General features: G+C 37.0%; 1 protein-coding gene across 2 annotated transcripts in view; it reads left to right on the plus strand.

Annotated features, from left to right (window-relative positions):
- Window positions 1-17,210, plus strand: part of CYTIP (cytohesin 1 interacting protein) — a 77,126-nt gene that overhangs the window by 58,417 nt on the left and 1,499 nt on the right. For both annotated transcript variants that reach the window (XM_050751758.1, XM_050751759.1), the window contains exons 4-7: window positions 2,755-2,857; window positions 3,065-3,158; window positions 6,297-6,366; window positions 15,080-15,146. In XM_050751758.1, coding sequence (XP_050607715.1) covers window positions 2,755-2,857; window positions 3,065-3,158; window positions 6,297-6,366; window positions 15,080-15,146 — 334 coding nt within the window. The remainder of the gene's footprint in view (window positions 1-2,754; window positions 2,858-3,064; window positions 3,159-6,296; window positions 6,367-15,079; window positions 15,147-17,210) is intronic.

A 17,210-nucleotide genomic window follows, 5' to 3' on the forward strand; every position in this document is an offset into this window, starting at 1 on the left:
TAGTAGCTTAAGCATTTCTGTTTTTTATTTTTTCCCATAGTACGTTTGCATGTCTTTTGGGTGTGTTTTGCATAATCATATTCTTACACTCTATATCAGATTTTAGATCTTAGCTTTAGTGCTGCTTTCAGAAAACTTTGGTGTGATATCAGCCCCACAATTGGAAAGTCAGTGTGTATTTTAAGATTAGGAACAGGAAACTGCTAAGTAAAACATGTTTTATGAGTAAAGAAACAAAATGGAACTCTAGCTGCAATGAAGACAGAGAAGGCACTTTGAAAAGAGGATTGCTTCCACTTTCTGAACTCTTCTACTTTTAAATTTGGTGAAATGTGTAATTCACCACAGTAATTGGTGAAATCTATTAGGTTTTAGAAGCATAGTACTCCCTCTTATTCCCCAGTCATATGAACTACTCCCTATTCTGTTGTAGAGACTCTGCTTTTTGTCACTGCCTCTTTTTAAAGGAGAATTATCCTCTAGGATGTGCAGCAGTGGCTATTGAAAACAGGATGAAAGACTACTCACCTGTCTTTATTTTTCTTACACTGCTATAATATATGTCACTACTCATTGTTCAATGAGTAGTGACATCATATATATATATATGTATATGTATATTATATGTCACTACCCTTAAGTTTTTCTCCCATACCATAAACACTTATTCTTCATGCAGCAAGAGTCAAAACTATGTCAGACTACAACACCACCGAACCTTTGTAGATCAACATGAACTAAGGGCACCTCTAAATGGCAGCATGCATGTGTTATCTCAGTGATGCGGGAACCCACACCCCTGTAAATTCCCTCTGGTATATGCTCCCCATTGTCAAATACACACCGTAATCTATTCCCTAGTACTCATCAGATTGGCAGCAGTCAACAAATAGGAGACATGCTTCCGGGAACTTTTTGAAAATCAGATAGAATCTCATGTACCCATATTGTTCATGCAGTGTGAGTACGTATTTGGGACGTGGCCTACTAGAGGAATGACACTTTGGAAGAGACCAGATCCATGGTTCTCCATGGGAGCTAGTTTTATGCTGCTTATGAGAATCGTACAGCCCAATAGGAATGCAGACTTTGGACTCATGCACACTTGAATTCATATCCTCTCAATGACTGCCTTATGGGGTCCTTAGGAGTTTTAAATGAAATAATACATGCAGTATACCTAGTGATGTGCCTGGTACCAATAGAAGATCCACAAATGACAGGTGTTAGAATGAATGTCACTGGGCATGAGAAAGGACAATGAGATCTTTGTGTCTCTAAGAAATGCAGGTGATCATTGTGTCACTGATCCCTTAGTAGGAGCTAGAAGACTGGGTAAGGGAGGGAAGTATCCAGTTAATACTTTCTGTAGCTTTGGGGTTTCCGATTTTTTTTTCTATTTCTAACTACCAAATTTTACACCCAATGTGAACATATATGGAGGTGCCAGTTACATAAATCAACATGTTTCCACTGCACTGTACTCACTTTGATCTCTGGGAATGGAGGGTAGAGTCTCACTGCTAATGAGAATTGTTAGAACAGTGGTTTCCCAAAGGAGTGTCAGTTATATCTTTTGTTCATGTACCACATGAACTAGTTCAGTCTTTCATCTCCAGAAGGGTCTAGGCTATACTGAGAAGACACCTGGCAGGAAAGCTGTAAATGAAGTTTCTGACATAGATGGGAACATAGTGCATGATCTTTTAAAGTCCCTTTCACCTTTAAGATATGGGGATTCTAAGTGCCTTATAGATTAGATAGAACTCCTTTAGAGGTGAACAGACCCAAGTTTCTAGAAGTTGCTTGCATGTGGCTGACTTGTGGTGCCTCAGGGATTATTGAATAAGAAAGAATGAACATCAGACATTAATTTTTTCACAAGGAAGTAGTACTTTAATGTAGCTTAATTTTAGGAATCAGATGTTTAAAAGACGTACCCTACTCAGAACACTGATTTTGCTTCTAAGTGGGACTAGACTTCATAATTTAAATGTGTGAAAAAAAGAAAATTATATTTGTTATAGGTCATTGGGACACTATATCTAGCAAACATTTATTCAGTGTTTTGGTATAATTAAAAATAAAAAAACCCCACACAACCAAACTTCTTGTGCCTAATTGAGGCAAGAGTCGAAGCTTAACTTTTTCTAATTTAGTTGGGTAACTAATGAACCGGTGAGGATTCAGGACAGGCATACCAGAGGGTGCTCAGAAATGAAGGTAATTGAGTCAATTATAGTACTTCTGAATAAATGCAGGGCAGATTGTCATTATGTGCAGAACTCTGATTTAAAATAATCATTGTTGGCATGTCTCCTTGCTGCATGTGTACAATTTCATACTCCTATAATGAGTGTTTTAGCTTGGGAGAACCACATAGGGATTTTTCTCATTGCACTTGGCCATCGTTGTTTTATCCCATTGGGAAATGAGAAACTCAATTTTTAAAAATAAATATGTAATTATGACAGCATCAGGTGATATCTTGGGCTTGAAAATATAAAATCTTGAGCCACTTTCATTTCACTTTCTTTCTCATGACAGATGTCTTTATGAATGGAGTTGGCTACAGATTGTCTGGTAGAATTGCAAAATTGATACCTTGATTCAGTTTATAGTGGAAATCCTTTCCAAATTGTCCTTTGGACTTACCTGTTATACTGCTTAATGCTAGTTGACATCATTTTACATTTTGGCAAATAGATGTTGAGGTTGTTAAACAGTAACTATATGTCACCTTAATTTTTACAGTCTTACAGGCCCCAGAATCAGAATGCCTGCTCCTCGGAAATGTTCACTTTGATATGCAAAATACAGGAGGACAGCCCAGCTCACTGTGCTGGCCTGCAAGCTGGTAACTTAAATTTTTGCTCATGTTAGGAATCGTTTAAATAGAAAGAAAATAAAATGTTTTGAGAGTGAAGGTCAGGATGTATTCGTTGCTTTGAGTTTTCTTGGCTCCTTTATGTTTTTAAGACTTGGAGCTGCTTGTTTCATTTGCATGTCAGGAGGGATTATTTAACTAACCAACATAACACTCATTTTTCTTGGCATCTCCCAGGTGATGTCCTTGCAAATATCAATGGTGTGAGCACAGAAGGTTTTACCCACAAACAAGTCGTTGACCTGATCAGATCGTCTGGAAACCTGCTAACGTAACTATCTGTCTAGTTCCCATGGGGCTTCAAAATGTTATGTTTTCTCATAATGCCTGATGAGTGAATAAATAGGCTTTTTGTTCAGCATCACAAGACAGGGGGAGGCAGTGCACTGGAACTTTAGAGTGGGTTACAAACATTATCAGTTCCTTTTGTTTCTCAAGATTCCTCACACTTGAACATACTGTCAACATCTGAAGTCAGAGGACATCAATAGCCCAAACGTCTGTGTGGGAAGGATGGCCTTTAAAATATATTTTTTTATGTTAAATTCAATTAAACTGGCACACATTCTCTTTAAACTGGGAGGAACTGATCCAATTTTCATGGTTGATATAATCCTGTGTAGCTAAAACAAATAAAAGGTCAGAAGGGCTGAGTTTTTCCTCTTATGTGACAAGCCACCTGTTTTTCTCTTCTAGTGTTCCATTTGGAAAGGAAGAATAGTCTGTTCAACCCTCCCCACCCTGAAACACACATACTCACACCATGTGTTCCAAATATTCCAAACTTTTTTTTTTTTTTTTGAGATGGAGTCTCGCTGTGTCTCCCAGGCTGGAGTACAGTGGCGCGATCTCAGCTCACTGCAAACTCCACCTCCCGGGTTCAGGCCATTCTCCTGCCTCAGCCTCCTGAGTAGCTGGGACTACAGGTGCCCACCACCACACCCGGCTAATGTTTTGTATTTTTAGTAGAGATGGGGTTTCATCGTGTTAGCCAGGATGGTTTCGACTTCCTGACCTCGTGATCGGCCCGCCTCGGCCTCCCAAAGTGCTGGGATTACAGGCATGAGCCACCGTGCCCAGCCCCAAACTTCTTGATAGAACAGTGGCTTTCCCAGTTAGAGGTCTGACTGAGTTTTCTACCATAACAATACTAGCACCTAATAAAATCTTATTAGGATAGTTAAATAACGAAATTTGCTCATTCATTAAAATCATATTTATTGAGCAAATACTATGTTTCCAGCTCTGTGATAGGCTCAGGAGAGACCAAGATAAAGACTCTCTTCGTACGTTAATAATTATGGAAGGAAATGGCTCAGAAAAGCCTGAAATTTAAGTAATGTTTATATTTCAGTTATTAATAACTACTATGAGAAAAGTACAAAACAGCAATGGCCTGTCATGCTGGGTAAGGAGGCTGCTAGTTTGGCTTAGATGTGTAAAGTGGTCTTTTCTGGGGAGGCGATATTTGAGTTGAGATCTAAATGAAGAGAAGGATGGTCAAATGAACTCCTGGTGAGAGCACTTCAGGCAAAGAGAGAGGTCTCTGAGTTCTCAAAATGGGCTTGGCATGTACAAGGGAAAGAAAAAAAGGCAGTATAATTGGTAGTTGATGGATTAGAGAAAGTATAATAAGAAATGAAGCCAGAGAGTTGGCCTGGGGACAGACCATGGATCTCTTTGGCCATGCCAACAAGTTTGAGTTTTATTCTGATTGAGGTGGTCCTATGTTGTCTCATTTATTCTTCACAGCCACCCGTGAGGTTAATTTTATTCCTATTTATAGATGAAGTGCCTGAAGCTTAGAGAGGGCTTAGTTAAGGTCACATAACCAGTAAGTGATAGGGTTGAGAATTGACCACCTGCTCTGGATGCCAGGATCTGTCCTTTTCAACTATGGATGCTCCTTGGAAGCTGCCAGTAGAAAATCTGCTGGATGCTCTTCAGTGATTCTGGTCTAAAACTTCAAAGGATGCTTTGGGTGTTTGTGAGAGTAGATATGAAAGATGGTGGTGGTAACGAATTGAGTCCAACTCTATAGGTCCTGTGAGTTCAGGGTAAAGGATGAGGCGTTCTTGCTCTAGAGAACCCTGGATCCAAAGGAGAGGAACCGTGCAGAGTCTGAGGGGAACTGCTGGTGGTTAGAGTCAGAACGCATGTTCCACATGGGTGAAGAGGGTAGACCATAGGTAAATAGGGGTGGTAGATGGAGGTAACTGTTGGAAATTCAGGAAAATGGGAGACAGTCTGTGCAAATACTGAGCAAAATGGCCAAATCAATGGTTGCACTTTTGCCCATACACATCTATTGCTTCAGCAGGTCAAATTGACATTCAATCCCAATGAAACAGATTCATATGGATTCCCGTTATTTCTCAGAGAGTCAACATCACCTTAAGGAGAAAACAGAGAGCATTTGGCTTACTACCACCTGATTATCCCTGGCACGATGCTATTAGAAATAGAGGAAAACTGATCTCCACATTTAATGCTTTTACTATGTCTTGAAAAATTCCTTGTATCTTTATAGAGTTACAGCTTAATTACAAGAAGGAACCTGAACCAACACTTTAAAAATTGGTGTGTGATTCACAAATGAAATGTTTAAATCATATTCAGATTGATGGTTTAGTAGTCAAAATAAAAGCCTTTAACTTGAACACACAGAACAAATCAAATCACTCAGAATGGAACCAGTATTTTATTTTTAGAAATGTGTATGGTGTAGGAAGAACAGAACACTGGTAAGTCGATAATTCTAGGATTAGAGTTTGTAAACTGAATGTTTTGAGATGAAAGAATCATATGAAGGTTATTATCTCATAGTAGTTGTACTTCTCTTTCTTCTAGTACCAAAATTATAAGGAGATTTACAGAGGTAAAGGCTCCTAGAATCCTAGGGAGGAAAGGATTTCTCCCTCTTTCAAGAAGTAGCATGTTAATTCCATGGTTGTGAAAGTCCCTAGTGCCTATTGTTTCTGTTGTTGTGCCCCTTGTGTTCAGCATGGTTTCTAGCATCTGGTACATAGTAGATGCCCAATCAATGTTTACCAAGTGAGTGAGGTCATTCAGCTCATCCTCACAAGAACAGATTCTAGTAGAGAGCAGCCATCATTGTCACATAGTGACTTCTATAAAATAAGCTATAGTTTACAAATTAACTAGGATCCTTTCTTATAGCCACCTTCTCAAGGGGAGTTTTCCCCCATTTTCTTTCTCTGAATGTTATCAGAAGATTTGGCTTTGGTCCAGCTACTCGAAGTGCCATGAGAACTGTAACATTTATATTTCGTTTTTAGTATAGTATGTGCTCAAAGTGTAGTACTCCATAATATGGTACTTATTTAAATGAATCACTCATGTTACTCACTCCCCACCTTCTTCTTTTTATTTTTTTTTCTTAAAACAGGATAGAGACTCTTAATGGAACAATGATTCTGAAAAGAACAGAGCTTGAAGCAAAGCTGCAGGTTTTAAAGGTAATTTAACTTAATGCAGCGAGACACATTTTTCATCCTTGAATGTGTGAGTGGTAAAATAAAGATCTATTTGAGGAACTGAGATAGCCCTTGAAAAAGAAATGTCTTGATGAATCTAAACTGCTGAATTATCAAGAGCCACACAATTACCTTCGGAGGAATATCAAATTCTGCAAACCAGTGTAAATCACTTTCTTCCTTCCTCCTTCTGTGTGTCTATGAGGCTCAGAAAGGCAACAGGAAGGCACGCCACTTGAAGAACTCTTCATTAGTGCACCTGTGATCTCTGTTGATTTACATTTTGTTTGGAATTAAGACGAAAAAGGTCATTATTTTCCCAAGTGTGTTGAAGGGCCTGGGTTTTTCACTTTTTCCATGTCCTCTTTTGGAGTCCTTCTCTTCTGCCTCATTCTTAAAACAAAAACCTTGTCCGTCCAATCCTGTGACTGTCCTTGAATCTGCTTTCATTGGCAAATACATTAGCAACTTCAAAGGAGGAAGAAATTAGCGTCCAAGAGATAGTAAATAATGCAGGATGTTTAGTGAAAATTCCCTGGGATGGCTTTTTGAGGCTTTAAAAAATCTCAGTTCTCTGGGCTGATGAGGGTCTCCTAAGCCATGAAGTCCAGACCCTCACTCATGCATCTGAGTTATAGTTCGGAAGACCTCTCTGTTTGTCTCAGTGACCTCTGCATCCCAATCTCCCCCTTGCAGAGTGACGAGGTAGCCAATCTGAGCAGAGACTGTAGTTTACTATAGGCAGCTTGCTTACTTCGTCTTTATTTAGCAACAGCTGAAATTTATTAGTTTTCTTCATGAAATATGAGCTTATTAATTATTGAGCCCAAGAGAGTGGATTTTATTTTGTATCTTTTTCTTCCTCCACATCCAATTCATCAACAAGTCTTGCTTTCTTCGTCAGCATTGTTTTGGATACTCTTGCCACTGTGCTTATTTCTGTGGTTTGTTGAATCAATTTATAAAATTCCTTGAAAAAACCTCTGCTCAAATTTTGATAGGAATTGAATTGTATTCATAAAATAAATGAGAGCAATTAAAATCTTTATGGCTTTCACTTTTCTCACTTTGAATTCAGGATCTCAATCTGTTTATTCAGATCTTTCATGGACTTCAAAAATATTTTGTAATTATCTTCCTATATTTTTACATGTATTTTATTATATTCATTCTTGTTTACTTCCTTGTTGTTCTTGCTATATTAATCTTTTAAATTTTCAGCCACTTATTGCTAATGATTTTGTTGAAATTTTTAAAAATCCAGTTGTGTTGAACTCCCTTTATTCTAATAATATTTCTTATAGATTTCCTTATATGTTCCATATAGGTTTCTTATCATTGCAGATAGTAAAATTTTGTGCCCCTTTAGCTCAATTATTGAAACTAATTTATTTTTCCTCTCCTATAGCATTGGCTAGGATCATCAATATATTGTAAATAATGATAATCTTATTGTTGACTTGAAAGAAAACATTTCTAAGATTTTTGTTACTACATTTTTATGAGTAGTAAACAATGCTTCATATTGTACTTGAATTTAAAGTTAATTTGTTTTTGCAAAAGATAGATAATCTTAGTGAACATCTTTTTTAAAAAGTTTAATTTTTTTCACCTTTTCTTAGAAAAAAGAAATATTGAAAACAAGAATGAAAAATAGGGTTATATTCTATGGAATAAAGTACTAACTTGCACAAATCATTATTTCCTTCCTTTAAGCAATTTCTATTCTTTGCATGTTTTTGTCTTAAGTTTTAATGTACATACTTACCAATATATGAATTTTTCAGTATCTCCATCCTCTTCCAGAACATCATGAGCACCATACAATGTTTAAAATGCCCATTTAAGACCCTATATTCCTTATTATACTTACTTTAGAGAATTTGTATCAATTTTTTAAAGTACAAAATACAGATTTTTGTTCTATAGCTGGTAGTGAAGAAATACATCAACTTGTACCTTTTGAATGTTTGCTGCTGTTTGTTGCATTCTACTCCTTACCTCTAGGTTTACTTTCTGTCTTGCTATAGTACTTCCTTCTGTGGGGGTAAGTAGATTTTTGTTGAAAAATGTTTTTATTTCACTGCTACTATTGGAAGACAGTTTTGATAGGTAATTGAATTATTCTAAGTAGGTGTTTAATTCCCTTAGCACTTTGAATATATTACTCCTTTAATTTTTTTTTTTTATGAGAGAGCTCCTAATTATTTTTGGCAGGTAATCTATATTTTCTGCTAAAGGTTTTAACGTCCTTAATTCATCCAGAATAAAATTGTATATATTATGAGGTATGGGGAAAATTCCAATTTAATTTTTTTCCATATGAATAACCAGTTCTTCCAGTAGCATTTATTTTGTAGTCCCCCTTTCCCCTTCAACTGACTTGCAGTAAAACCTCTATTTTTAAGCAAGTTCCACATATGCATGGATTTGCTGATAGGCTTTCTAATATGATCCACGGGTCAATTTGTTTATCCCAAATTGTTTATAATAAATCTTGATATCACATTGGGCACAGTTATTCTTGGTCCTTTGATCATCTATATAAATTATAAAAGCAGATTATATGTAAATAAATGTTGGTGTTTTGATTGATATCACATTTTATTTGTCTATTTTTGGAGACAGGGTCTCGCTCTATTGCCCTTGCTGGAGTGCAGCAACGTGATCATAGCTTACTATAGTCTCAAACTCTGGGCTCAAGCAATTCTCCTATCTCAGTCTCCTGAATTGCTGGGATTACAGGCCTGAGCCACCATTCCTGGCTCTGATCACACTATAAAAAATATATATATATAAAATAATTATATATACAATATAATTATATATATTATATATTAATTTGAGGAAGCAACATCATATGGTATTAGGTTTTTTATGGATAGATGATCTTACCATTTTTTGTTGTTTTCTTGAAAGTCTTTCAATAAGGTTATAATTTTATGGACATAGGTCTTATACATCTTCTGTTAGACTTAGTCCTCTGTACCTAATGTTTTTTGTTCTTATTATCACTTCTTTAGAAAAACTAGTTTTGATTGATGTTAATAGACATGTGAAATTAATTTTTCTATGCTGTTACTATATTCAAACACTTTGCTAAATTATAGAATAGTAATATCTATTTTAATAACTCTAATGAATTATCTGTAGATTATTTTGGACTTACTGTAGCGATAATAACTATCTGTTAGGAATGAGTTTTGGTTCTTTTTCTTACCTTACTTCACAGCTTAGGAGCTACCACAGAACAATGAATAGAAACCATAGTTGTAGGCATCCTTGTTTTATTCTTGATTTTAAAGAAAATTCTTCCTAATTTCTTTTCTATTAGGAATGAGCTATCTTTCAGAGTAAGGAGACTCCCTTCTATACGAAGTTTGCTGGTAGTGTTTATAGTGCTTGTGCATTAACTTTTATTAAATACTTTTTTCTGCATCTGTTAAGCTGGTCTTCTCATTTATTCATTTGAAAAAATTCTGTCAATATGTGAATGAAATTCAAATATATTCTAGTATAAAGCTACCATTTCATTTCTAGGATAAACCCAACCTGGCTTATCCTTGAAATTTATAATTTGTAAATGTAATTACAGATTTGATTCGCTAATATTTTATTTAGGATTTTGAAAGATAGTCTCATTTTTCAGGTAGACTGGCCTGTAATTTTCTTTTCTTAGATTGTCTTTTTAAGTTTTGGTATCAAGTTTACTAGACTCTTAGCATGACCTGTTTTCCTCTTCTTATTTTCTGGCAGAATTTTAATAATACCATCTGAATCATCTTGGTTTAGGATTCTTTTTTGATGGGAATACTGTTAATGAACTGTTTCAATTTCTTTATTAGTTGAGAGACTACTCAGGACTTCTGTTTTTTTTTTTTTTTTTTTTTTTTTTTTAAAGCCAGTTTTAGTGACTTATACTTTTGTTAACAAAGTTTTTAAATTTGTTAACTGAGTTGATGGTAAAATATTATTCTGATGTTTTAAATTTTTGTCAAAAATTGTTTGAGTGTACCCCATTTTTTTCTTGCATCTTGTACCACTTTTTATGCTTCTTTTTTTTTCTTGATAATTTTCTCTACAGAATTTTCTATTTTTGGATCTTCTAGAAAACCAATATTTGTGGACATCTTTAAACCTTTTTCTGGTTGCTTTAAGATATTCTTTTGTCCTTATTGATCTATGGTTTTACTACAATGTAATTAGTTCTGGATTCATTTCTAAATTTATACTATGTAGAACTTATAGTGCTCTTTCTGCTCAAAGACTTTCTTTAGCTTTGGAAAACTATCAACTCAATCTTTTTGGAATATACCTTCTATACCACTCCTGTATTACCTTGTGGAATTCATATTAGACATAGTTTCTTGATTTATCTTTCATGCTTCCTAATGACTATTTCATAGGTCTTTATTTATATTTTTGTGTTACATTATTTCTGAATTCTTTAGTAACATCTCCAGAAATGTTCTTGCTAGCTGTTCTGTGTAGAATGTGTTCTTTCTATTGAGTTATAAAAATTACTTTGTTATTATCTCGTAGTTCTTTTTCATGTCTATCTGTTCTTGTTTTTTTCATTCCAAAGTTCTTGTTCTTATAAACATTGATCTCTCAGAGGATTAGAAACATTCTTATTTTAAAGTCTTTTTTGGACACTTTTCTTTTTTTTTCTGAGACAGAGTTTTGCCCTTGTCACCTAGGCTGGAGTGCAGTGGCATGATCTTGGCTCACCGCAACCTCCGCCTCCCAGGTTCAAGGGATTCTCCTGCCTTAGCCTCCGGAGTAGCTGGAATTATAGGCGCCCGCCACACCCGGCTAATTTTTTGTATTTTTAGTAGAGACAGGATTTTTGTCACGTTGGGCAGGCGGGTCGCGAACTCCTGCCCTCAGGTGATCTGCTTGCCTAGGCATCCCAAAGTGCTGGGATTACAGGCATGAGCCACCACACCAGGCCTTGAACACTTTTCTGTTTTCATTTGATTTAGAGAATCCATGTACAAATTATCAATTTTAAAATCTTTTTTATCATTAAATATCTGTGAGTGTTTGGGGATTTAGATTGCCTACTTCCCTTGCATGGCATATAGCCTCTCCCTTCAGCACAAAGTGATAATTGGATGCTTGCCCCCACTCAGCATTTCAAGGCTACCAATCCAGAGCCAGGTCTGGGGGCTTACATGCCTTCCCTGGAGACTCAGTGAGCTGTTTGGCTCAAGCCGTGAGGCTGTGCTTAGGTACTCCTGCCTTTCTTCATACAAGCTCTACATGAGCCATAGCCAGCAGCATCAGCTTTTCTCAGCCTCCTTTCCCAGTGATGGAGCTTCAGCCAATGTTTTTTTTCTTAAGCAGAAAACCTGGCTCCGACCTGTGTTTCAGATAGGTGCATTTAAACCATATATCGCCAAAAAATTTCTTTCTGTTTGTCTGTGTCCAGAAGACTTTAAGTTTCATTCTGCTTTCTATCTTGCATGTCTGTCCTGTTTCTAATCTTGAAATTATGAGATTCCGTTTATCTCTTGAGCCAGAAATGTCTTGGTTGACCCATAGCCAAAGTCAGGCTGGTTTCCCCTCCACACAATGACATTTACTTTGTGCGTCCTGTGTAAGTGAGCATTCTTTCCCTCAAAGACTCTTCTTGGGGCCAGGGGCTCTTCTTTAGAAACAGTGGTCCTTTCTGATCCACATTTTCAGGGATTCCCTTTCTTCTGACCTATGATTCAAATGTTTAACATGAAAACAGCACATCCAATGGGCTAGCTGGGCGAGCTAGTTTGTAATCTACTTCTGCTATTTACTGGGTGTGTAGTGCCTGGGAAATATTTTGTTACACTGAATATTCATTTTTGAATGTTACTTTTTAGGGAAGTTATGAAAATTAAATATCATGTTATCAGTGAAAATGCAACTGAAGTACTAAAGGGCCATGGAAATGTTCAGCTGTATTTCAATCCTGTAGATTGAAAGCATTGCAAACTTCTTTGGAACCAATGTGTGACAGCTGACAGTTGTTTTAGGAAGCCATTTTTTTCATGTATTCATTCAACCGTTATTTACTGAGCAGCTGCTATGTAGCTGGCACTCAACAGGGCACAGTGAGGTGATGCTGCCCAGCAGGGTTAGATCTCACTTGTGCTTTAATTCTCATCTAATGAGAGCTCAGATATGTCCAAATATACAATTGTGATGTCAGTAATACAGGCAGAAACAGACCCAAAGAAAAACAGGGAAGCTTGGTTACAGTTGAAAAACCCTTAGTCACTCTGACACATCTGCTCTTTACACTGGTATTTTCTTGGTTTAAGTGACGACAAACTGAAATGACTGGGCCAAATCAACAAATCAGATATTGCAATACCAGTATTTTTCCAAAAATTGACTATATGGCCAGTGCTGACTTTGTATTTTTAGATAGTAAGTGCAGAAATGTAACTTCCTCTTCTTTCTGTCTCTAGTTTTTACTGACCTATCCCTATGCTCCTCCACTGAACTCTAGTCTCCTGTAGGAAATAAATCTCTTTAAGAAAGATGAAAGGGTTTGGTAGGTATGCCAGGTACTTGTTGCCTTATAGTCCCTATGTCCCTAATTTTGACCTTTGTATAACCACAGATTTACATAGTTAAAAGCTGGGAATAAGACAGCATAGCAGTCCTTTTTTTTTTTGGAGGCAGGGTCTCACCCTATTGCCCATGCTGGAGTGCAGTGGCATGATCACAACTCACTGCAGCCTCAACCTCCCGGGCTTAAGTGATCCTTCTACATCAGTCTCTTTTTTAAAAAATTAATTGATTACTTAATTATTTTTGAGACGGAGTTTTGCTCTTGTTGCCCAGGGTGGAGTATAATTGCGCCATCTCAGTTCACCACAACCTCTGCCTCCTGGGTTCAAATGATTATCTTGCCTCAACCTCCCGAGTACCTGAGACTACAGGTGCCTGCTACCACACCCGTCTTATTTTTGTATTTTAAGTAGAGATGGGGTATCGCCATTTTGACCAGTCTGGTTTCCAACTCCTGACCGCAGGCAATCCACCAGCCTCAGCCTCCCAAAGTGATGGGATTACAGGTGTGAGCCACCGTGCCCAGCCTCCTCAGCCTCTTAAGAACTGGTGTGCACCACCATACCCAGCTAATTTAAAAAAGAATTTTGTAGAGATAAGGTCTCACTATGTTGCCCAGGCTTGTTTCAAACTCCTGGTCTCAAGCAGTCCTCCCACTTCAACCTCCTAAAGTGCTGAGATTACAGTTGTAAGCCACTGCCCTCAGCCCTCAAAGCAGTATTATAGCTATTCTAGACTATATTATGGTACAGAAAGAACAAGAAGTTGACTGAGTCAAGCATTTGATTGATTTATTTCTCGATTTTATATTGGCAACGATAAGGGTTGCTGTTAAATGTTACTAGTATCAAGGTTTAGAAAATTCTGCCCAGTTATTGTTCAATCTTTGAAGACTGAGGAATAAGCCATGTTCCCCTCAAGCATTTAATGATGTTCTTGCAATTTTATTATTTTCTTTCCCTTAATCCTTCCCTAAATATACATTTTTTTCCTCTTCCTTTTTAGCCTTCATCTACTCCTTGCAGATTGCTTTGTGGGAAGGACTGCTTGTTTCAACTAGGCTGTCTTTCCTTTGGCATAAGAGTCCACAGGCAAACCTGAGCTGTGCCCACTTGCTGGGCTCGCTATAGGGACCTGAACTGGCAAAGGAAGGGGAAGAGGAGAGGATAAAGAATGGGAGAGAGTGAGCCTATAGCTGTGTTTTTTTCAGATGCCTTCTGCCTGGTTTGTTTTACATTGCCATTGCCTCAGTCCCCTCTGTGGGATAGGCCAGGACTTGTGTGCTGTCTTGACCCATGTGGCAGCTACTTAGTTTCCACTGTGGGCCTCAGCTCTCCTGTGCTGGGGCAGCCAAGAAGGGAAGCAGTTAAGAAGTTAGGGTACTTAGCAGTGTTCTAAGTTTAGCCCACTAAGGAAGCATTTCAGACAGTTCTGTTCTCTTTTTTGGTGTGGAAAATAAATAGCTGTCCAAGCCAGGTGCGGTGGCTCACGCCTGTAATCCCAGCACTTTGGGAGGCCGAGGTGGGCAGATCACGAGGTCAGGAGTTCGAGAATAGCCTGGCCAGCATGGTGAAACCCCATGTCTACTAAAATTACAAAAATTTGGCTGGGCATGGTGGGGCGCAACTGTAATCCCAGCTACTTGGGAGGATGAGGCAGAAGAATCGCTTGAACCTGGGAGGTGGAGGTCTTCAGGCTTGTATGTTGATGATGATATTTGTAGAGCGTTAACTAAGTTCTAGTCACTGTTCTAAAAATTGTACATCTATTCACTCATCTAATCCTGATAACATTTCCAGGGTTTAGGCTCTATTATTGTCTTCATCCTACAGATGTGGGAATCCTGGAGTATAAATGCTTGCCTAAACAGCAAGTACATTTTCACAGACGCAAATAATCTTTTTAAAATAATTTTTTAAATAAAAATATATTTTATTGTTTTTTTTTTTCAAAGAAAGCTTGTTGGCCCAATATCCTCCTTTTATACAGCAAAAATATTTTAAATGGATGAGATGGATTGGTAGTACTAGAAAGAAAGGTAAAAAATTTTAATGACAAATCTCAACACCTAGAATTAAATTGCTAGCTTCACTGGGGTTTCCTAATAATAAAAACTTTTTTTTTTTAAATCTCACAGCAAACTTTGAAACAAAAATGGGTGGAGTACAGATCTCTGCAGTTACAGGAACATCGTCTGCTTCATGGTAAATGCAATTTCCTGTTCAGAAACCACACTAACATTACTTCTTTCAGTATTTCTGCCTCTAAGTTGTTTTAAGATTATCATCATTATAAGAAAAATTTGACTAGTGCTGGTCAAAGAAACGGGTCTGTGTTTCTTTGGCATGAGCTTTGGAGTGGCTGTATTTGGAGGAGGCTCAAGGCAAGTCAGATCCACTACTCTATACACACACACACACACACACACACACACACACACACACACACACACAGATGCGCATGCGCACATGCACACTGATGCACACGCTCAGAAACAGGCATCTGGAGATTTTAGAAGATCATTGGGGAAGATTGCCTGACTTTCCTTCTACTTCAGTGAATGAATTACGTTTCTGAAAAAATCGTGGCTCGGGGCTGTATAGTTTCTAGAAGCTATTAAAGCTGGAATGGTTGCACACTTAATTGGGTAGAGCTCCTGTCTTTTGTTTAAATTGCATAAGTTGCGTTTATTCAGAGAATTTCTTTTTCATGGCCCCCAAGACCAAGACAGAAATGTGTAAGATTATTACAACAGTAAATGCATGGCTCTTGCCATTGAGTGCATTTTTAAGGGAAGGGTTGAATTTAAAATGTGTTAATTTGTTATTTGCTGTGTGACAGATGTAACCAAAGGAATGAACTTTTGTGTGCAAATAATTCACTGAAACCACTATGTGGGTGCGAAATATAGGTTATCTCTTCTTTGAATAGCACCAGCTTAAGTCTCTAACCTAGAATATTCATTAAAAGTGATAATCAATTTGTTTACCAAAAAGATAACAATTTAATCCTTAACTAGTCACTAATTTATGGCTTAGATTTCTGATATAAAGTTCTGTGTTTTTTTATTGAAGTGTTTGAAACTTACGAACAAGTTACTTCTCTTTTTTATATTTTCATTTAATATTTTTAAAAAATTCATAATAGCTTTATTGGGTAGTGAAGTTTGTTAGAGAGGCAGAAGTATTTAATACAAAAACTTCTTTATGGCCTTGTAAATTCAGCCACCTCCTTGCTTTCTTTAGATGTGAGGGCTTTTTAGCCTCATTTCCACTTCTGGAGCATCCTGAATGGCCCGGTGAATATAAATTCTTGCTGTTCTATAGGAACGGCCTTGTATTATAGACAACATTGTTAGGTCAGGGTCCTCATAAAGGCATTGTTGTATACATTTTTTTGAGCAATTGAGGGAGTTCTGCTTTTTCTAGATGCATAGTAAACATCCAGGGCATGTGATTCTATAAGGCAATTGCTCTCAAATCAAAAGAAATTCATCACTTATTGCAAGATGAAATGAAGTAGGTTGTATTAGCAAAAAGGAAAGCATTATGACCAGTCACTGTGGGGCTGGTTGTACTCAACCTTGCAAATCATCTGAAAAAAGTTTCTTTTTATATTATCAACCAAGGACAAAAGAGAGCAGCAGTAAAGATAATCAGTACAAAATAAAACCATTTTGGAGTGTGCAGTATTCTATTATTTTTTTCTGAAGCAGAGTCACTTACTGATTATGTTTTTCCAAGGCTGGTGTTACAAGTTCTCTCTCTCTCTCTCTCTTTCTCTCTCTCTCTCTCTCTCTCTCTCGATACCAACCAACTCAGTTAGTGTGGAAGCAGGGAGGGTCGTATGGACAGGGTATTGGTATGTGATTAACATTCTAGTTTGAAGAGCCAGATGTACGTTGTGAAGGATCAATGAAAAAAATTTAGCCAAGCAGATAAAATTCAGTTTCTTCAAATAAATTATTACTTACTTGAGGACAAGGATACTTTCTGGGTACAGTATCATTCCAGAGAATTTAAGTATTCCAAAATGAAACTTAGAATATTGAGGTTGGAAGATACATTTGATTTCACAAATCCTTTCTCTAAGAAACACTTATGAATTATCTGTTCCATAATTTTTTCTATATACCTCAAATGATTTTATAATAATTTTAGAATTATTTTCAAAAGACAGTACCTAACAATCAGAGAAACTAAATGGAGAAAATCATGATAGCATTTCCCAGGTGTATTCTATGGAACCCCATTTCTGTGAGAATTATA

The sequence above is a fragment of the Macaca thibetana genome, chromosome 12 (genome assembly GCF_024542745.1).
Source record: "Macaca thibetana thibetana isolate TM-01 chromosome 12, ASM2454274v1, whole genome shotgun sequence".
Taxonomy (NCBI): domain Eukaryota; kingdom Metazoa; phylum Chordata; class Mammalia; order Primates; family Cercopithecidae; genus Macaca; species Macaca thibetana.